The 23,648-nt window shown below is 38.4% G+C and overlaps 1 protein-coding gene across 1 annotated transcript in view; it reads right to left on the bottom strand.

The window, feature by feature from the left end:
• Positions 1 to 23,648, bottom strand: part of LOC140847595 (uncharacterized) — an 86,543-nt gene that overhangs the window by 4,965 nt on the left and 57,930 nt on the right. Inside the window, exons 5-9 of the mRNA XM_073228282.1 lie at positions 22,847 to 22,943; positions 22,120 to 22,223; positions 16,517 to 16,662; positions 14,448 to 14,577; positions 1,272 to 1,377 (exon numbers count right to left, since the gene is read on the bottom strand). Coding sequence (XP_073084383.1) covers positions 16,531 to 16,662; positions 22,120 to 22,223; positions 22,847 to 22,943 — 333 coding nt within the window. The 3' untranslated portion in view covers positions 1,272 to 1,377; positions 14,448 to 14,577; positions 16,517 to 16,530. The remainder of the gene's footprint in view (positions 1 to 1,271; positions 1,378 to 14,447; positions 14,578 to 16,516; positions 16,663 to 22,119; positions 22,224 to 22,846; positions 22,944 to 23,648) is intronic.

Here is a 23,648-nt window from a genome sequence, read left to right as displayed (position 1 = left end):
ATTTTCTCACACCACCCCTTTCAGCTGGCCCTTTATCCTGTCCAGACTGACATCATCCGTAGTCACAATTCCATAGAGATCCAGGGCAAAGGGCCAGAAAGCAAAAACAAAGGAAACCATTTATTCATGGATTGCATTCTAATATCTTCCTAGGCCATGGTTTATGTATCCAAGTATTTTCCACAAAAGACCTAGTATCTCAGAAATATGCCAAAGCAAAGCTTTTTTTAACTGTTTTTTTTTTCCATAAAAAAATTCTCAGACTTGAAAGTGCGGCCCTTCATTAATAAAATATGATACTTACTAACTCCCTGATGTAATGAAAAATGCAGTGTTTGGAGATGGGAGCATGTGTGCAGATTATTTATCACTGAAGTAGCTTCCAAAGCTGGATTTCCAAGCATGAGCCATATAACTAGAAGCTCAGAAAACCTCTTGTGAGTGACCTGGCCTTTTTGCTGTCACCTCTCCTGAGCTAACAAGATAAATACTTTGCTTCTTTTAGAGGAAACACTTCAAAGGCAAAAATAGCTCTTCCAAGAAATCATTTCTAAAAGCTACTGCCTTTGAGGAGGCTACACATGGCTCTCTAATGAAGCAGTAGCTTACTGTTTTTCTTCCTCTTGCTAAACTATTTCCTCTTGCTTGTTCTTTTATGTTTTTTTTAAATTTGCTTATCTTTCTGAGGCTTTTGTGAACACAGCTAGAGCATAAAACTCTTTAAAGTCCACTATATCTACCAGGAAACTGACTCTGTGATTTTGTGAAGAAGCAACCAGAAGTACTGTGAGCAGTGGTCCCGACTGGCTCCAGAGAGATGTTGTTTAGAGGTTTCCTGCACAGAACCCAGCTGTGTTCTAGTCCCTGACTTTTGTGAGTTTACGCTGACAAAAGTGTAGCCTCATGCATCAGAAATGGCATCAATACCCTAAAACCTTGTTTATCCTCATGTGTATGTAAGTGGATGTATGATGAGAAAGACAGAGAGAGACAGATATCCAGGTAATAGTGGTTCCCACAGTAATTGGTAGTAATAAAAATGTTAATATTAATAATAATAGTAATCATATTGATAACAATGAGTAATAAAACTATAATGCATTGAGTACTTGCTTGTACAGATAATGAACTAAAGTGTTGATATTTATTATCTACCTCAATCCTCGTAACTCCAGAAGATTGATTATATTAGTCAGAATAGGCAGGTGAAACAGCAATAATAAATTAACTCTAAAATCAGTGGTTAACAAAGGTTAAGATTTATTCCTTACTTGTATCTGTTGTGATTTCCTTGGCCATTATACTCCAACAGTGGTAAAGTGATCTGAGTAGTTTCCTCCTGCCATTCTCCATCCCTTAAGTTCTTTGGTCATCTATCTGTGTAGATGGAAACAAGTATAAAGAACACATATGTCCTCTTATCAGTATCAGACCAGAATTGGCATGTTTTAATTCCCCTCACAAACTATCGACTAGAAACAATCCCATGACCCACACAAACTGCAAACGAGGGGAGCATATGCACTACTTTGTGAGCACCACTGTCTTGTCCATTTGATAACACTATCATCATCATTTAACAGACAGAGAATGAGAGACTTTGAGAGGTTAGTGTTTCAAAAATAGTAAGAGCCAGGGCCAAGGTTGGACCGAGATCAGGGATGCTGAACCTTGTTCATATTCTTTCAGGATAATTAGACTCATTCATTCATTCATTCATCCCACAAACATTTGACAAGCATCCATTATATACAAAGAACTGTGCTGGGCTCTGACAACACCACAGTGAGTAAGTCAGATGAGGTTCAAGGTAAATACGTGTGGGGCTAAAACATACATATTTTCTTTCTATTCAAAAGACATTTCTTGAGCATTTCCTGGGTAGTTGTACAAGACACTATATTGAGGAGATCATAGTAAAATCAAATGTAGATCCTGGCCTGAAGACTTGATGATCTATTAAGGTAAACTGGATATCAAAACTCTGTATACTCAACAGTGATATCATGCTTTGCTTGATCATAAGGTGGAACATACCAATTACTGTGGGAACCAATAGCAGGCAGAAGACTAGAAGTGTTTTCATGGTACAGATGTAATAAAACAGGGTAATGGGAAGTGGGGAAGATGTCTAACAGATAGTGTTGGAGTGAAGGATGGAGAGACCTGCATGAGGAAAATCCCATAGAGAAAATAGTGTTTGTTCAAACAGAGGTAGCAAGATCTCCATGCATGTGGAAGAGAAATGTATGCATAGGCAAGTGTGAATAGGGTCAGAGCTAAAAAGCTAGACATCAGGCGACATGGATAAAGCAGTTCAGCAAATGGTCAGGACTCTGCTGTCATGAAATAATATGTGAATACTAGCTTGGCTTATTCCTTACTGTGTGGCCTTGGACAAGCCCATTAACACTCTGAGTTTCAATTTCTCATTATATTAAAATAGGGATAAATTTAGAACCACCTCATAGGATTGCTGAGAATATTAAATCAGATAATGTTTCTAAAGTCTGGCATGTAGAAATCCAATTCTGTGCCATGCCTAATGCCTTATACTCAGGTGGATTGACTCACAAGGGTCATTATGGTCATTTTCCAATCCAGTGTGCTACATCCAGAATGTCCATTTCCTCCAAAAGCCCCACATCTGTATTGAGTGAATCACAGAATGTGCTCTTGGCTTGGGGTGGGAAGTTTGGGTGATGGCTAGTCAGGTAAGTTCTGTAGTTCTGTCTTTCAAGATTCTCTTTGCTAAGACTGATTAAAAGCTATGATTCTTACATTCTTGTTTTGAATGGCTCAAAGGTAACATTGATCTCTTTAGGATGGTTGTGGTAGGGATGCTTCCCTTAGAAACTAAACTGTCAGAGATGGAGGAGCCAATGTGGCTTTTTAGAGGAATTTTGACTCAAGGGATATTCTTAAATTCTTTTGAATTAAGTACTTCACTAGTTGTTTTCCCAACTAGAAAGAGCCTCTAGCTTGTAAGCAAAAAAGCATTAAATACTGTATTAGTTATTACAGAGACCCTTCATGTTTTTAACTAGAAGAAATGATTAATATTTATTCCTTGCCTCAGGATTATGATGTTCATAAGATCCTGGGTCTTGAGGGAAAACTGCCCCATCATTTGGCAATGGTAACACTCGTTACTGTTAATGCAATGGTAACACTCGTTACTGTTAATGGACTTGCAGGGAAGCGCACTCCCTCTCAAACTGCCTCAATCTATTCTGGAACTGGAGCCAGTACTGTGAGTTTTAGCTACTCAGCAGAGCAGGGAAAGCCTAACTTTTCAGAAAAGTATTTTAAGCACTTTCTGCTAGCTTCCTTGTTAGGTAAGGTATCAAGGTAATTTAAGTCCCTTTTGTGATCTAAAGCCTCTGCTTGCTGGCTTATTGCTTTTTAATACTTTAATACTAGTGGCTTCTGGTTTTATAATATTTTACATTTATTTTACAGACTTCCAGATTTGCTGAGATGACTCAACTAAAGAAGTGCAAACTGATTAGCAACATATGACAGAAGAGGAGCTTCCTCCTTGTCTCCTGCCTTAACGTTCTCAAGAATGTTCAGAAGCCTGGGTAGCTCAGCATCCCTGAACTCCCCTCTGCTTTTGGTAAAGGCACAGATTTTGGACTCAGCAGAATTCAGAACAGACTCTGTGTGGTGCCACACTCATGGGTGAGCACATGGTATGTGCTTCTGAAACCTCTACTGAATGAGTGAATGTCCACAGGACATACTCAGGAAACTGGAAGAAAGCATTTTGTGGATAATTCTCAATTCACCAGGTACGCCATTGTTTTACCCAATGCTTTGCAGTAGTTCCATCTTTAACCAGGGTACTTTTTTTTGCAGCTGTTAAGAACAAATATAAATTCTGCTTGTGAATATAACCTATGAAATTACTTATATGGGATGTGAGAGATAGCTATATATCTAAAATGTACAACTATCTATTTCTTTATCTATACATATTCCCATAACCATATATGAACCTTTAAATAAATATCATTCTATCAAAAAAATTAAGGGCACGTGTAACAGGTAACTCTAAAACTCAATGGCTTAAAACAATAATCACTTAACATCGTTCATGAATCAGTGGGTTATATGGGTACTTCCGCTGATCATGGATCAGCCTGCTCATAAGTCTGAGGTCAGCTGTACATTCTTTAAGTGTGAATTCTAGTGTGGCCTCACTTGGGGTGACTGGGGTGTTTCAGTCCTCTTTAACATCTAGATTAATGTCCCTAGTATAATGCCCCTCTAGCAGGCTAGATCTGGCATGCTTTCATTGGGGAGACAGGGATTCAATAACAAGCAAGAGGTAACATGCAAGCCCTCTTGGGGCATAGGCTTGGAAATGGCACCATGTCATTTCCTCTGCATTCTATTGGCTTAAGCAAATTACAAGGTCACCTCAGATTCAAGGGATGGAGAATCCGTTCTGCCTCTTTTGGAAAGGAGTGAAGAAACAGAGCTATTACTTCAATATGTCTACCACAAGCAAAGAAGAGCATTAGTTGGAATTGTGAGGAATAAGCTAGGAACAAAATAATGACCAGAGATAAATTTTCTTTAATACTTAACTAGAATCTTCCATCAGAACTGAGGATTTATGGTTTAGAGGAATGACTGGGGGAAGCCCCATGGACTGATGTGGAAGCTGGGACCACTACTTTGAACAGAAGTTCTGGAAGCTAAGATACTACTAAAGGCTTCATGTGGTCTGACTACAACAAACAGAATGGATGAAATTGCCACATAACCACCTGGGCATGGAAGAGCTCCACAGACCTGCTTCTTCCAAGCATAGCCCCATTGTCTGTTTAGGGTGCAATAAAGAGTTTCTGACTTGCTCTGTCTCCCTTGTGAACTTTATCCTTAAACAAATGTGAAGTAGGTCAAGAGTAAAAGAAAAGTAACTATGCACTTTCTCTTCCTTTTCTCTCCATGTCAAGTCTCCTTCAATCCTATTTCCGTTTTGGTCTCTATGAAATGGAGATGACAGAGGGAGAAACATTAAGACACCATTCACAGAAAACAATGTCATCTTTGCTTATTCATACACCCATGTATAACCAAGGCTTGGTGTATATGTTTCTGTTGTGGAATGAAATTAAACAGCTTTGGTTAATTTTTGAAGTTTAAAATGAGATAACAAATATTTTGGCCCTAGATCTGCATACAATTTACCATTAGCACTGAATTAATCAGTTACCAATCAGTCAGTCAGTCCATATTGAGTGTACCTATTATTTTCATCTCTAAGGAAAAGTAATATCCATGGTTTCTACTCTATATAGTTATGAGCTTTAATTCAGGTTAAATTTACCTTTAAATTTGCTGAACTTGGGGTTCCTCAAATGAAATCAGGTGTATGTAACCATTTCTGGCCCAGGTAGCTTACAGAGATGATAACAAAAGAAATGGGACAATGGATGGAATGGGACTTTGAATAAATCTCTTCAAGATATAAGGAATTATTGAGACTGAAAGAGGATAGTTGTTTTTTCAGGTGACAGAGGGTAGTGTTTTGCCAGGTGACAGAGGGTAGTGTTTTGCCATGCCTGATGGAACGCTTTCAAGTGAAATGTTTTCATTTCCATCAGCACATTTCAGTGCTGTATATTAAAGTAGGACGTGTGTGGTTATATGCATAATTAAAAGGTAATAAAACAGCTACTTCACAGTATTCTAATTCAGAATGTGACAGATGAGAACTTAATTGTTCACTCTGTGATGGCTGCACTCAGTGTCCACTTAACAGAAGGTGACTCACGTGGAGACTTTCTCATCAGGGCCTTGAAGGGCTTCTGTTACAATCTCCATTCTCTTGTTTCTGATGCTGCTGCTGTTCCAAGGTGGTGACAATCCACTTAAGTGTCAAGGAGAAATTAGAATCCTTTCACAGCACTGGATTGTACTGCTGGCCCCTTGAGCCGAGCACAATCCATCTAATTGCATGTCCTTATTGAGTTCCTCGGGATGTATGTGGCACTGATTTTAAAGACTGAAGGGGAGGAGGACTGAGAAGCCTACAGTCTGGCTTGACTGATAAGCCTTTCACACAGAGGCAATTAAGGAACAAGATAGTACATGCATGGTTTAACAGCTTCCAAAATGTATTGTTTGTGCATCTACTGTGCATTTATTCTAATCTTACTTGTATTAACTGTGTCAATATCTGTTACTGCCACTTGTGTGTAAATTCTTGAGGGGAAAGAACAATTACATATGTCATGTCACTCTCAATAAAAATCCTTCAGTGGGATTTCTTTCTTAGGTCATGACAGAGTTTTGGGCACCAAACTCTTTGTCCTATGACAAACAATTAGGGCTGTGGAAAATGGATCAAAAAACTGTTTACAGGCATTGGTAAATAGTGTAAGATTATGACTTGAGATAGAAAAGAGAAAAATGAGGTGAGACCTATATTCCTTTTTGCCTGGAGTAATTTTCTAAATTGTGCAGAGAGGGGAAATCCAAGCAGAATCAATGTGGTCATACTGAGTTGATTGAATTTCAAAGAGAATTAAACAACTGAAATGTTCAGAGAAGAGAACCATAGAAGAGGAAGTTACACAAAGAAAGAGCTCAAGATTGCATGGGGCTTTCCTGAGTCTTTGGTGAATAGTGATTTATGTATGTCATGAAATTGGGCTAAGAGCAACTATCAATAAACTCTAGACCGAACAATTCCCAGACTCCACATGGGGTTGGGAGACTTTTGAATTCCTGGGAGATGACTGAATGAGTCAGAGTAATGAGTCTTTATTGAATACTCATTCTGTAGAGCCCCCAGAAGAGTCAAAGCAGTCCTAGGGTAAAGGCCATTCGAGATGTTCACCAACAAAACCATAAAACCAACCATGAAAAGATCAAACTGATCTACAAGAAATGTCAAAACCAATATTAGTACTCTTTAAAGGATAATAACAAAATCCAGGCATTCACCAATGTGATTTTCACAATACTTGTATCTAATCAGAAATTACTAGAAGTGCAAAGAATCAGTGTAACCTATAAACACAAGAAAAAAATTAATCAACAGAAACAAATTTAGAAATGACAGAGATGCTGGACTTAGCAGACAAGAGAGAAGGCCAGAAAAAAATATCCCATAATATTGACTCAAAGCCCCAGCTGCTGCCCTCTGGACCCACCTCTCTGCTTGCACTGAGACTATGTTTCTTAGGGATTCTCTAAGCCAATGACTGAACATGGCAGAGGATTTAAGGTAAGCCCATTCCCCCAATGGGAGACATTGAAGATTTCCTTATCTGTCTGGTTGAACTCTTCTTGGTACTACTCAGCTGTCTAAGATTTTTCTACCCAATCCCCTTCCTCCCCTCTCTCTATGATAGTTGTCAGATCTGCCCCATGGTTTGAAGTCTCTCTCTGCCTTTTCATGCCTTCTCCCCTTTATCCTTCATAGGCATTTTCACCAATAAATGCCTTTTATTTCTATTCCTGTGTCAATATTTGCTTTTTGGAAGACTTGAGCTAAAAATGTCAAAGGACAGAGCTTCAAAATTCATGAAGAAAAATATGACAGAAATGAAAAAGAGAAATACATATGGCAGAATATATATTCTTTTAAAGTATACATAAAATATTTATCAAGTCAAATCATATATCGGTCCATTGAGTGAGTCTTAATACATTTGTAAGGCTCAAAATTATATAACATATTCACCCTTGATTCAGTAAAATTAAATTAGAAATCAATAATAAAAGGATAATTGAAAAACCTCCATGTACTTGAAAATTAAATGATTAAAATAATTATAAGTAACCAATGAGTCAAACAGGAATTTTAAAGCAGAGTTGGAAAATATTTTGCATTGAATAATTAATACAACATATAAATATTTTGGAATCCAGGTAAAATAGAGTTAATGGGAAATGTATAGCTTTAGAAGAAAGGAAATATTAAAAATCAATTATCTAAATTTCCCTTTCAAGAAGCTAAAAAAGGAGTGGATTGAACAAAAAGCACAAAGAACAAAGGAAATAATACATATAAAACCAGAAATCAATTAAATAGAAAACAGAGAAATAATATAAAATATCCATAATGCCAAATACCATTTGTTGTTGAAAAAAATGGTAAAATTAGTAAAACTCTAGTTAGACTGATCAAAAGAGAGAAAGAAAAGACACAAATGATCAGAATGAAGACTAGAAGAAGAGATATCACTGTAGAACCTCCTGACATCAAATTATATTAACGAAATATTGCAAAACATTTTATCAGTAAATTATAAAATTTTTAATGGAAAAAATTACTTGAACGATACAAATTAGCTAAAAGGCTCAAAAATGAATATAAAATATGAATATATCTGTGTTTATTAAGTAATATAAATTTAAACCTCATTAAAGAAATTCCAGGACCAGAAGGTTTCATTGTTGGATTCTCTATATTTAAGGAAGAAATACTACCCATCCTACACAAACTGTTTCAGGGAATAGAGGAGGAAAGGGCACTTTTATTTTTTTTATTATTTATTTTTTATTAATGTATTATTGATATACACTCTTATGAAGGTTTCACATGAAAAAACAATGGGGTTACTACATTTACCCGTATCATCAAGTCCCCACCCATATCCCATTGCAGTCACTGTGCATCAGTGTAGTAAGATGCCACAGATTCACTATTTGACTTCTCTGTGCTACACTGTCTTCCCCGAGAACCCCCACACCATGTGTACCAAACATAAACCCCTCAATCCCCTTCTTCCTCCCTCCCCACCTACCCTCCCACACAGCTCCCCTTTGATAACCTGTAGTCCCTTCATAGAGACTGTGAGTCTGCTGGTGTTTTGTTCCTTCAGTTTTGCTTCATTGTTATACTCCACAAATGAGGGGAATCATTTTGTACTTGTCTTTCTCCACCTGGCTTATTTCACTGAGCACAATACCTTCTAGCTCCATCCATGTTCTTGCAAATGGTAGGATTTCTTTCTTTCTTATGGCTGAATAATATTCCATTGTCTGTATGTACCACATCTTCTTTATACATTCATCTACTGATAGACACTTACGTTGCTTCCATTTCTTGGCTATTGTAAATAGTGCTGCAATAAACATAGGGGTGCATGTGTCTTTTTGAATCTGAGAACTCGTACTCTTTGGGTAAATTGCACAGAGTGGGATTCCCGGGTCATATGGTATTTCTATTTTTTGTTTTTTGAGGAACCTCCATACTGCTTTCCACAATGGTTGAACTAATTTACATTCCCACCAGCAGTGAAGGAGGGTTCCCCTTTCTCCACATCCTCACCAGCATTTATTGTTCTTAGTCTTATCGATGCTGGCCATCCTTAATGATGTGAGGCGATATATCATTGTGGTTTTAATTTGCATTTCCCTGATGATTAGTGATGTGGAGCATCTTTTCATGTGTCTGTTGGCCATCTGAATTTCTTCTTTGGAGAATTGTCTCTTCATATCCTCTACCCATTTTTTAATCAGATTATTTACTTTTTGGGTGTTGAGGCATATGAGTTCTTTATATATTTTGGATGTTAACCCCTTGTCAGATGCGTCATTTACAAATATATTCTCAGGGAAGCACTTTTCTTTTATAAGCCTAGCATTGCCCCATTATAAGAATCAGAAAAAAATTAACGCATTATGGACAAAAATCCTCTAATGAAATATTAGCAAGTCAAACTGGGCAATATATAAAATGGTTAATCCATTGTGAAAAAGGAGGGGTTACACCAGGATGCAAGTTTGGTTTGTCATTTGAAAATCAATCAGTGTAGTTCACCATATTAACAGAATAAAAGGGGAAAACTGGTAAGGTTTTCTCAGTAGATGCAGAAAAACTATTTGACAAGATCTAATACCTATTAATGATACTAAGCACAAAAGAATTTCATCAAAGTATGGGTAGAAGAGTATTTCCTCTACCTGTGAAATACATTTGTAATAAATCTACAGCTGACATCATACCTGATGGTAAAAGATTGAGCATTTCCCCCATGACATCAGAAAGCAAGGATGTCTGCTTTCACTTCTGTTCAGTATCTTTTTTTAGATTCTAACTAGTGCCATGAGACAAGAAAAAAAATAAAAGCATACAGTTTGGAATTGAAGAAGTATCCTTATTTATAGAAATAATAAATATTAGCAGTGTTACAGAGTAAAAGATCAAACTACAAAAATCAATTCTAATTCTGTATACCAACACTGGAAGATTTGAAGTGAAATTAAAATTTGCCTTTACAGTAACATAATAAGATAAACATTTGGAGGTAAATTTATCAAAATATGTGTAAGACCAGTACACTCCAAACCATAAAATACTTTGTAGAAAATTTAAGAATATCTAAGTACATGAGGAGGTTTGTGAATTCAAATATTTCGTTTCTTTTAAAGCACCAATGCTATCCAGTTTGGTTTAGATTCAATGCAGTTCCAAGCAAAACACCTGCAGGTGTTTTATAAGGACTGACAAGCTGATTCTGAAAATTATATGGGAATGCACAGCTAAAATAATTTTGAAAAGGAATAATAAAGGTAGAGGACTTAGACTACCTGATTTCAAGGCTCACCCTGCAACTAAAGTAGCAAGACAATGTGGTATTTATGTAAGGACAGACATATAGATCAATGGAACAGATTAATTAGCTCAAAAATAGACCCACACATATATTATCAATTGATTTTCAATAAAGTCGCTAAGATATTTTAGTGGGGAAAGTGTTGTGCTTTTAACAAATGGTGCTGGGAAAACTGGATGTACATATGATAAACAAATGAATCTCCTTCACATCATATAGAAAAATCATCTTAAAATGGATCATAGACCTAAATTAAGAACTAAAACTATAAACTTTTGGAGGATAACACCAGAAGAACTCTTTTCAGCCCTGGGATTGGCAAAGATTTATTAGAATGCAAAAAGCTCTGGTCATAAAAGAAAACATGATAATTTGACTTTAAAACTAAGACTTATGTTCTTCAAAGCTATCATTTAGAAAATGAAAATACACCACAGATGGTGTCTTAGTCTGTTTGAGTTGCTATAACTATACCACAGACTATGTATCTTTTAAGGAACAGAAATTTATCACTCACAGTTCTAGATGCTGGAAAGAACAAGATCAAGGTGCCACCACGGTAATGTTTTGTTGAGAGATCTCTTACCGGTTCATACCTAGCAGCTTCACACTGTATCCTCATATGGTAAAAGGCTCTGGGGAATCTTTCTGGAGCCTCTCTTACAAGACACTAATCTCACTGATGAAGGCTGCACCCTCATGAAGTAAGCACCTCCCAAAGGCTCTACTTCCTAATACCAGCATCTTGGGGAGCAGGACTTTAACACAGGAATTCTAGGGGACACAAACATTTAGACCATAGCAAATAGAGAAATTATTTTTGCAAAACATGTATCTGAAAAAGAAAGAACTACTTCCAGAATATTTAAGAACTAGTATAACTCAATAAAAAGACAAACATCTCAACAAAAACAGGCAAAGAATGGGAACAGACATTTCATACAATAAGATAAATGCCCAAAAGCACCATGAAAAATGTTCAAGATTATTATTCATCAAAGAAATTAGTTTAAAACCACAGGAGATACCTCTACACATCCACTAGAATGGCTATAATTAAAATGACTTATTTTCACCAAGCTATGCATCCCTCTTCAAAGAGTCCTTCTTTGAACTCAAATCCAGACTATTTTCCCTCACAGCCCTTTATAATTCCCTTCTTAGCACCTAAAATAATTCTGTAATACATATTAAAATGAATATTAAGTGATAGTCTTCTCCTTTAGAGTAAAGTGCCCTGAAGGTCAGGCTACCACTTTGGCCCCCATTCCGTATCTGGAAACCTCTACAGTGGCTGACATTTAGGAGAGTCTCAATAAATACTGAAGATAAATGAATGAATGAAAAGCCTAAAGTGACACAGAGACTTATAGAACAAATACTTATAAATGCATGTATTAATGAAAATTAAATAAGGGCTCCTGTTATATTCTCATTTGTTTACTCATTTTATAAACTCCCTACCCAGGCCAGTGATTTGGAATAATCTCATATGTTCAGCTGGGAAAGCTTTCTGATGGGTAGAGGCAAGTTTGCTTCATTTGTTCTTGACTGCTTTCAGTAGGGTGAAGGCAATGTCTTTGAACTTTCACCAATATCCTTGTCATATCTATTTGATCATTCTGTATTTGAGCATTACTAATCCCAGAATCTAAATCCCAGTTGCTATGGCCTTTTGTGATCTAGGGCATACTGAAAAGCAAAGCCTTTTTGAGTTACAGATTTTTAGACTGATTCACAGATTTTAAAACTTACTGGTTTCTTGGTGTTTACTACAGTACATTTTGATACAAGGCTAACTGAAAAGAATGGGCTTTCACAAAGATCTAAACCAATACTTTAACATTTTCTCTAGCTTTCTGACAATTTCACACCTTCTATCACATGAAATCCCTCATTTTATTAAAACAGAAGTCTTACAAAAAGTTCCTGATGTTTCTATTCTTCTGCTCTGCTCTCTTATCTACAGCACTCTACCACTTTACTCATTCCTCTACTTCCTATGGTATGTGATGTGACTTACCTGATATTTAAAACGTGGAAAGAATAAACTGGCCATGTTTAGCTCATTCCTACCCTTATTTTTCTTGAGAGTCACCTTTCTGAAGAAAGTACATGGGCCCTGTTGCCCTAGACCAACTCAGTTTAGTGCCACTCTGCCTGGACAGATAACTTTATCAAAGTCCTGAGATCCAGATTTGAGGCTAAGACGCTCTCCCACTAAGCTGCTTGTACCAGTTTTGAGGCTAAGATGCTCTCCCACTAAGCTGCTTGTACCAGGTTAGTTTTTAACAGTTCTCAGGTTGACATATTTATTGCCACTCTTTTCCTTTGTTTTTTAGTTTATTCAGAAGTTGGGTAGGAATAAGAAGTATGCTTTACTGGGCTTCCACAGAGATCTTCACAATGAACACTGTCTCTGTAGATTTAGGCTTCTTAAAGTTTAATTATGAAAACAATTCCCAATTAGCATCAGCAGACATTTTTATTGACCATATATGTTCAGGCAAATACACCAGACTCATGAGGAATTCATGGCTTACTTAGAAAGATTTAACATAGATAGGAACCTAATTGCGGCAAAGTAGAACATGGTTTTTGTTTAGTTTCTATTTTTTATGTGTATAATTCAGAGGATTTTAATATATTCACAAAGATATATAACCATCACCATTATCTAATTCTAGAACATTTTCATCACCTTGCAAAAAATGTGTATCCATAAGAAGTCATTCCCTATATTCCTTCCTCTAGCCCCTGGTAACTACTAATCTACCTTTGGTCTCCACAGACTTGCCTATTCTGGACATTTCATAAATATAGAAACATATAATAGGTGGCCTCTTGGGTGTAGATTCTTTCACTTAGTATAGTATTCTCAAGGTTCATGAATATCATAGCATGTATCAGTACAGCATTGATTCTTGTGAGTGAATAATAGTCCAGTGTTATAAGAAATGTGTATAATTACCAAATATTATGGGATATTTCAGATATCTTCCATTGAGTCCAAGTTTAATCCCTTCATGACATAAGAAAGTACTTTTTATGATTTCTACTTTAATACACTTCATTAAGGTACCCTTCATGATCCTCATATAGTTATATTGGTGATAATTATTAATTCCATATTAAGCTAAAAAAACATGTATACTACCATTGTTGGGAAGAGTGGTAAACGATAACAAAATCAAATAAGTAAGATAGATAGATAGATAAACAAACAAACAAAGGCAGCAAGCCAGTTTGTAAAAGACACATTCACCCTTTGTTTATTACAGCACTACTTAGAATAGAAAAGAAATGGAAAGGACCAATGTATCCATAGTTAGAGTAATAGATAAAGAACATGTGGTACATATAAGCAATGGAATATTATTCAGCCATAAGAAGAAAACAAATGCTACCATTTACAACAACATGGATGAAGCTAAAGGGTATTATGCTCAGTGAGATTAGCCAGTCAGAGAGAGAAATGCATTGAATCATTTTACTCTCCTGTGGAGTATTAGAACAAAGAATAAACTGAAGGAACAAGACAGTAGCATCCTTGCCACACATAAGAATGGACTAATGGTTACCAAACGGAAAATGACTGTGTAGGATGGGTGGGAAGGAAGGGATAAGGGAGAAAATCGGGCACTACGAGTAGCACACATAGCGCGGGCGGGGAGAGAAGCACGGAGATGGCAGTGTAACACAAAGACCAGTAGTGATTCTACAGCATATTACTGGGCTGAAAGACAGTGACTCTCATGGGGTATGTGGTGGGGACTTGATAATGGGGGGAGTCTAATAAAAATAATGTGGCTCATGTAAATCTTAAGTACTGACAACAAAATTAAAAGAAAAAAACAGTACCTTGGATATGGTTTCCATATTCCTGATGCTGTCAAGGTGCTCAGCGCGCACCTCACCGAAATCATACCCCCAGCCAGGGCATCAAGCTATGAAGTGGGAATGTGCTCCAATTGCCGTACACACTCTGTCCCTACGAAAGAGGCACTGTTGTGATGTTATTGAAACTCCACGCAACAGTGCTTCTCTTGCAAAGTCCAGCCTCAGATACATATATGTGTATATATATGTAAACACACACACACACACACACACACACATATATATGTATATCAAAGATTTCTCTCATCTGGGGACTACAACAACAAAGAAATTACTGAAGGAGCAAAAGGGCAGCAGCCTCACAGTACCCAAGAATGGACTAACAGTAACCAAACAGTATGGAACAGGAGCAGATGGGTGGGAATGCAGGGATAAGGGAAGGGGAAAGAAAGGAGGCATTCTTTAGGATGTATAATGTGTGGCGGGTCACAGGGAAGGCTGTACGACACAGAGAAGACTAGTAGTCATTGGACATCATCTAACCCCCCTGATGGACAGCGAGTTCAATGGGGTATTTTGGGGGAACTTGGTGATAGCAAGAGACTAGTAACCATAATGATCCTCATGGAGAAGTACATTAATGAAACCAAAATATAAATAAACAAGCAACAATAGAAAAAAATAATGATACCAAAATATAAAATAAATAAGTATAAAAAATGCTGAAAGCCACTTTTTAAAATATCTAGGTACCCCTATGTTTATCACAGCACCATTCACAATAGCCAAGTTAACTGTATGTGAGGAGATGAATAGTTAAACAAAATGTAGTACATATACACAATATAATATTATTCAGCCATAAGAAGAAAATACATACTACTATTTCCAAAAACATGGATGGAGCTAGAGGGTATTATGCTCAGTGAAATGAGCCAGACAGAGAATGATGAGTAAGAAATCATTTCACTCAATTGGGAGTAAAGAACAGAGAAAAACCTGAAGGAGAAAAACATTAGCAGACTCACAGAACCCAAGAATGGACTAATAGTTACAAAATGGAAACAGACTGAGGTGGATGAGTTGGAATTTAGGGATAAGGGTGGGAGCGAAAGCAGGCATTATGATTAGCATGTATAATGTGGTTTTGGCACAAGGACGGCTGTACAACACAGTGGAGACAAGTAGTCATTTTAGAGCATCTTATACTGCATTGATGGACAATGATGGCAATGGAATAACTGGGGGAAACTTGGTGATGGAGAGTCTAGTAAACATAAATTTCCTTATGTAAAAGTAGGTTAATGACACCAAGAAAACAAAATATGTGTATATATATATATATATATATATATATATATATATATATATATATATATATATATATATATATATATTTATATTTATATATATATATACAATATGCATGTATGTATATATCAATAAATTAATAAGTAAAATGGAAGACAGTTAACCAGTTTGAAAAACACATATGCACACCTATGATTATCACAAGACTATTCACAGTAGAAATGGAAAGATCCGATGTGTTCACAATTAGACTAATGGATAAAGAAGATGGGGTACTGATAGGCAATGGAATATTAGTCAGCCATAAGAAGAAAACAAACGCTAACATTTACAACAACATGGATGAAGCAAGAGGGTATTATGCTCAGTGAGATGAGGCACACAGAGAGAAAAATGCATCAAATGATTTCACTCTCCCGTGGAGTATCACAACAAAGAAAAAGCTGAAGGAACAAGACAGAAGCAGCCTTGCCAAAGCTGAGAATGGACTAAGGGTTACTAATAGGAAAGTGACTGTGGAGGAAGGTTGGGAAGGGAGGTATGAGGGGGAAAATTGGGCATTACAAGTAGCACACATAATGTGGGCTGGGAGGGGAGCACAGGGAAGGCAGTAAAACACTAAGACCAGTAGAGACACTAGAGCATATTACTGGGAGGAAAGACAGCGACTCTCATGGGGTATGTGGTGGGGACTTGATAATGGGGGGAGTCTAGTAACCGTAATGTTTCTCATGTAACTGTTTAGTACTGACACCAAAATTAAAAGAAACACACAGTACCTTGGATATGGTTCCTAAGTTCCTGATGCTGTCAAGGGGGTCGGTGCAGACTTCACTGAAATCAAACCCCGGCTAGGGCACCAAGCTGTGAACAGGGAACCTGCTCCAATCACCATAGACAATCTGTCCTTACGAAAGTGGCACCACTGTGATGGCATGGAATGTTGTGATGTCATGGAATCTCCAGGCAACAGAGCTTCTCTTGGAAAGCCCACCCCCACATGGTAGGCACTTCCCAGCCGTGGCAAGACGCATCATCTTAGCAAACAGTAGTGGTTCTAGCCTACATATACATATATATATATACATATACATATACATATATACATATACATATACACATATCAAAGATTTCTCTCATCTGGGGACTACAACAACAAAGAATAAACTGAAGGAGCAAAAGAGCAGCAGCCTCACAGAACACAAGAATGGACTAACTGTAACTAGGGGACTGGGGTGGACGGGTGGGAATGGAGGGATAAGAGAAGGTGAAAGAATGGGGGCATTGCTCAGCATGTGTAATGTGTGGGGCGGGGCACAGGGAAAGCTGTTCAACACAGAGAAGACTAGTAGTCATTCACAGCATCTTAACACGCTGTTGGACTGTGAGGGCAAAGGGTTATCTGGTGGACACATGGTGATGGGGAGAGTCTAGTAACCATGGTGTTCCTCGTGGAATATATTAATAATAAAAAAAATAAACAAACAAGTGAAAATAGAAAACAAATTAGTGATACCAAAATATAGAATAAATAAGTAAAAAGAAACAAATGCAGCAACCCAGTTTGGAAGAGACCTATGCACCAGTTTGTTTATAACAGCACTATTCACAAAAGCCAAGTTAAGTGTCCGTATCAGGAGATGAATAGATAAAATGTGGTACACATACACAATAGAATATTACTCAGCCATAAGGACAAAGTAAACACTACCATTTCCAACAACATGGATGGAGGAGGTAAGAGTATTATGCTCAGTAAAATTAGCCAAGCAGTGAAGAAGAGTACCAAATGATTTCACTGATATGGGGAGTATAAAAACAGAGATTAAACTGAAAAAGGAAAACAGTAGTAGACGCACAAAACCCAAGAATGGACTTATAGTTACAAAAGGGAAAGGGACAGGGATGTAATGGCGGGAATGGAGAGACAAAGGGCAGGGAAGAAAGGGGGCATTATGATTAGCATGTATAATGCTGGGCGGCATGGTGATGGTTGTACAACACAGAGAAGACAAGTACTGACAGAACAGCTTCATAGTACGCTGATGAACGCTGACGGCAATGGGGTATGTGGCGGGAACATGGTGAAGGGCAGTCTAGTAAACATAATTTGCTCTTGCATTTGTAGCTCAAAGATACAAAAACAAATAAACAAATAAACAATGCAGCAACCCTGTTTGAAAAAGACATACGGCCCCCTATATTTATCACAGCACTCACTATTCAGTGTAGAAAAGAAATGGAAAGAACCAATGTGTCCATAATTAGACTAATGGATAAAGAAGACGTGCTACATCCATGCAATGGAATATTATTAAGCCATAAGTAGAAAACAAATGCGACCATTTACAAAAACACGGATGAACCTAGAGCGTATTATGCTCAGTGAGATTAGGCAGACAGAGAGAGAGAAATGCATCACATGATTTCACTCTCCTGTGGGGTCTTAAAACACAGTAAAAACTGAAGGACAAGACAGAAGCAGCCTCGCCAAACCTAAGAATGGTGTAACAGTTACCAAAGGGAAAGTGACTGTGGAGGATGGGTGGTAAGGAAGGGTAGGAGGGAAAACTGAGCATTGGAGTAGCACACATAATGTGGGCGGGGAGGGGAGTGTGCAGTAGGCAGTATAACACAAAGACCAGTTGTGATTCTACAGCATATTACTGGGATAAAAGACAGTGACTCTCACAGGGTATGTGGTGGACACTGGATAATGGGGAGAGTCTAGTAACTATAATGTTCCTCATCTAAGTGTTTAGTATTGATGCCAAAATTAAAAGAAACACACAGTACCTTGGATATGGTTTCCATATTCCTGATGCTGTCAAGGTGGCCGGCACGCACCTCACTGAAATCATACCCAACGATAGGGCACCAAGCTCTGAAGAGGGAACCTGCTCCAATCACCATAGATACTCTGTCACTAGGTAATAGGCACCATTGTGATGTCATGGGATCTCCAGGCAACAGTGCGGCTCGTGCAAAGTCCACTCACAGATGGTGGGGACTGCCCAGCCATGGCAAGCTGCATCATCTAAGCAAACATTAGTGGTTCTGGCCAACGTATATATGTGGGTATATGTATGTATGTATATATAGATAGATAGATAGATAGATAGATAGATAGATAGATAGATAGATAGATAAATAGATATACACACACACACATATATATGAAAGATTTCTCCCATCTGGGGACTACAACAACAAAGAAAAAACTGAAGGAGCAAAAGGGCTGCAGCCGCACAGAATCCAAGAATGGACTAACAGTAATCAAAGGAAAAGGGACTGGGGTGGAAGGGTGGGAATGGAGGGATAAGGGAAGGGGAAAGAAAGGGGACATTGTTTAGCATGTGTAATGTGGGGGAGCACAGGGTAGGCTGTATAACACAGAGAAGACTAGTAGTCATTCCACAGTATCTTATCACGCTGATGGACGGGGAGTGCAATATTGTATCTCGGGGGAAATTGGTCAAGGGATGGGTGTAGTAACCATAATGTTCTCCGTGGAATAGTTGATTAATAATAACAAAATATAGATAAAAAATAAAAATACAAAAAAATTAATGATACCATAATATAGAATAAATGAGTACAAAAAAAGAATGCAGCAACCCAGTTTGGAAAAGACCTATGCACCCCTATGTTTAGCACAGCAATATTCGGAATAGCCAAGTTATGTGTCCGTCAGGGGATGAATAGTTAAAAAAAAATGTGGTACACATACACAAAAGAACATTATTCAGACATAAGAAGAAAAAAAATTCTACCAATTCCAACAACATGGATGGAGCTAGAGGGTATAATGCCCAGTGAAATAAGCCAGACAGAGAAGGATGAGTATCAAATTATTTCACTCGTCTGGGGAGAATAAGAAGAGAGAAAAACCTGTAGGAGAAAAACTTAAGCAGACTCACAGAACACAAGAATGTACTAATAGTTACAAAACTGAAAAAAACTGGGGTGGATGGTTCGAAATGCAGGGAAAAGGGTGAGGGAGAAAGCAGGCATTATGATTAGAATGTATAATGTGAGTTTGGGACAGGGAGGGCTGTACAACACAATGGAGACAAGCAGTGATTCTTCAGCATCATACAACATTAATGGACAATGACTGCAAAGGAGTAACTGGGGGAAGCTAGGTGATGGGGAGTCTAGGAAACGTAAATTTCCTCATGTAAGAGTAGATTAATGACAAAAAGAAAACAATACATATATATATATATATATGTTTTTATATATCAATAAGTAAATAAATAAAAAAGTAAAAAACAGAAGGCGGTAAATAAGTAAGCAAAACATACACGCACCCCTATGTTTATCACAGCACTATTTAGACTAGTAAAGAAATGGAAAGAACCAATGTGTCCATAATTAGGCTAATGGATAAAGAAGATGTAGTACATGTATGCAATGGAACTTTATTTAGTCCTAAAAAGAAAACAAATGCTATCATTTACAACAACATGGATGAAGGTAGAGGGTATTATGCTCAGTGAGATTACTGAGACAGAGAGAAAAATGCATCAAATGATTTCCCTCTCCTGTGAAGTATTAGAAGAAAGAAAAAACTGAACGACCAAGACAGAAGCAGCCTTGCGAAACCAAAGAATGGATTGATGGTCACCAAAGGGAAAGTGACTGTGGGAGATGGGTGGGAAGGGAGGAAAAGGGGGAAAATTGGACATGATGAGTAGCGCCCCTAATGTGGGCTGGCAGGGGAGTACGGGGAAGGTAGAAAAACACAAAGACCAGTAGAGATTCTACAGCATATTCCTGGGCTGAAAGACAGTGACTCTCTCATGGGATCTGTGGTGGGGACTTGATACTGGGGGTGTCTAGTAACCATAATGTTCTTGATGTAAGTGATTAGCACTGACACCATCTTAAAAGAAACACACAGTACCTTCGATAGGGTTTCCATATTCCCTGATTCTGTCAAGGTGGTCAGCGCGCACCTCACCAAACTCATACCCAAGGCTACGGCACCAAGCTCCGAAGTGGGAACCTGCTGCAATCACCATACACACTCTGTCCCTAGGAGAGAGGCACCACTGCTGTGATGTCACAGTATCTCCAGGCAACCGTGCGGCTCTTGTAAAGTCCAGCCACAGATGGCGGGCACTGCACAGCTGCTCAAGCTCCATCACCTTACCAAACATTAGTGGTTCCGGCCTACATATACATATATGTGTATATATACATACATATATACTTATATATATATATATTAAATAATATCTCTCATCTGTGGACTACAAGAACAAGGAAAAAACTGAAGGAGCATAAGAGCAGCAGGCTCACAGCACCGAAGAATGGACTAACTGTAAACAAATGGAAAGGGACTGGGGTGGAAGGCTGGGAATCTGTACCCCCCCACATTATACACACGAAAAATTGCCCCCTTTCTTTTCCCTTCTCTTATCCCTCCATTCCCATCCTTCCCAGGGATAAGAGAAGGGGAAAGAAAGGGAGTAGTTTTTACTGTGTATAATGTGAAGGTGGGGGTGTGCACAGGGAAGACTGCAAAACACAGAGAACTCTAGTAGTAATAACAAAGCATCTTACCACGCTCATGGACAGTGAGGGCAGTGGGGTATCTGGGGGAAACTTGGTTATGGGGTGAGTTTAGTAACCATAATGTTCCTCGTGGAATAGTAGATAACACCAAAAATATATGTATGTATGTGTATATATATATATATATATATATGTAGATACCAATAATAAATGTAGAAATAGGAAAAAAAAAAGGGTGCAACCCAGTTGAAAAAGACATATGCACCCCTATGTTTATCACAGCACTATTTAGAGTAGAAAAGAAATGGAAAGAACCGATGTGTCCATTGAGTAGACAAATGGATAAAGAAGATGTGGTAATACACAATGGAATACTACTAAGCCATAAGAAGAAAACAAATGCTGCAATTTACAACAACATGGATGAAGCTGGGGGGTATTATGCTCACTGAGATTAGCCAGAAAGAGAGAGAAAAGCATCAAATGATTTGACTCTCCTGTGGAGTATTAGAACAAAGAAAAAGCTGAAGGAAGAAGATAGAAGCAGCCTTGCCAAAGCTGAGAATGGACTAACGGTTACTAAAGGGAAAGTGACTGTGGAGGATGGTTGGGAAGAGAGGGATAAGGGGGAAAATTGGGCATTACAAGTAGCACACATAATGTGGGCTGGGAGGGGAGCACAGGAAAAGCAGTAAAACACAAAGACCAGTAGAGATACTAGAGCGTATTATTGAGAGGAAAGACAGTGACATCATGGGGTATGTGGTGGTGACTTGATAATGGGGGTAGTCTATTAACCATAATGTTTCTCATGTAACTGTTTAGTACTGACACCAAAATTAAAAGAAACACACAGTACCTTGGATATGGTTTCCATATTCCTGATCCTGTCAAGGTGGTCCACGCGCACCTCACGGAAATCATACCCAACAATAGGGCACCAAGCTCTGAAGAGGGAACCTGCTACAATCAACAAACACACACTGTCACTAGGAAAGAGTCACCACTGTGATGTCATAGAACCTCCAGGGAACAGCACTGCTCTTGCAAATTCCACCCCCAAATTCCAAAGGGAAAGGGACTGGTGAGGATGGGTGGGAAGGGAGGGAAACGGGGGAAAATAGGGCTTTACAATTAGCACACATAATGTAGTGCGGAGGGGACTGGGGAAAGGCAGTATATACAAATAATGATTCTACAGTTTCTTAGTATGCTGATGGAAAGTGACTATAATGGGGCATGTGGGGGAAACTTGATAATAGGGGTAGTCTAGTACCCATAATGTTCAAGTAATTGTACATGGACGATATCAAAATTAAAAATAAAGAAGGAAAGAAAATAAGTAGTAAAAAAAGGAATAAGGTAAGAATCTTACTTCTTGGCAAACAGAGAATCTATAGCATCTTACTACACTGATGGACAGTGACTGCAGTAGGTAAGAGGGGGACCCGACAACATGGGTGAATGTAGCAACCACATTGTTTTTTCATGTGAAACCTTCATAAGCGTGTGTTTTAATAATACCTTAATAAATCAAAAAAAGAATCCTACCTGTTAACATCCTGGATGTTCAAATGCAATCTTACCTTTAAGATGGGATGCTTCCTGCCTCTTACTACGTTGTTTGTGACTGGGTTTACTTGACATATTAATCGCCCAGGTTATATATAACTTGATTAGGGGCTGAAGGAGGAAAAGCAGCATCTGGGCAAAGTTAAAGATAAACTAGGCCTTTTCGCAGGCTAAAGTAAATTTTACAATAGCCTCATTTAATTGACACAATGCAGACTTGGGCCATGCTGAGGTATTTTCTTATCTGGGAAATGTTCCAACATTCCAGGCCAGGCTACTCCTGGCTTTTTAGTTTTAACTAATCTTCACGGAAGAATGCTTATACTCCTAGTTTGGTATTTTACTTGAGAGAATTCATGTGACTCTGACTTTGCTGAATTGTTTAATTCGGAGTTTTGGAAAGGGTCTTTTTCCAGAGGCCCTCACCCTACTCTGACTACACCCACGGTCCCTGTCTCAGAATCCCTGTGGCAGACTACGAACCGAAATGACGGTAAGATATGAATTTCTAAATACAAGAAAATGCACTGTCAGTTCCCATACCAAGTAAAGAAACTTCATTCCCAAATAAAAAATACGGGAGGTACCTCACGAAAAATTTTTTAATTCTAAAGGCGCTGCCTCCAGGCGGCCCTCGCCCGCTGCCCCGCCCCGGGTCACACTTGAACCTCAGCTCGCCAGCCCTCACCCTCGAGGCCCCCGCCGAGAAAATCCACACACGGCAAAACGCCCACCGGCCTCCCCATCTGCGCGGCACGGCGCGGCCCCTCCACCTGCATCCACGGCCCGGGCGGCGGGACCAGGTCGGCGTTGCGG

Source organism: Manis javanica, unplaced genomic scaffold (assembly GCF_040802235.1).
Source record: "Manis javanica isolate MJ-LG unplaced genomic scaffold, MJ_LKY HiC_scaffold_23, whole genome shotgun sequence".
In the NCBI taxonomy this organism is placed as follows: domain Eukaryota; kingdom Metazoa; phylum Chordata; class Mammalia; order Pholidota; family Manidae; genus Manis; species Manis javanica.
Note: the sequence above shows the minus strand (reverse complement) of the source record. Positions and strands in the feature narration are given on the sequence as shown.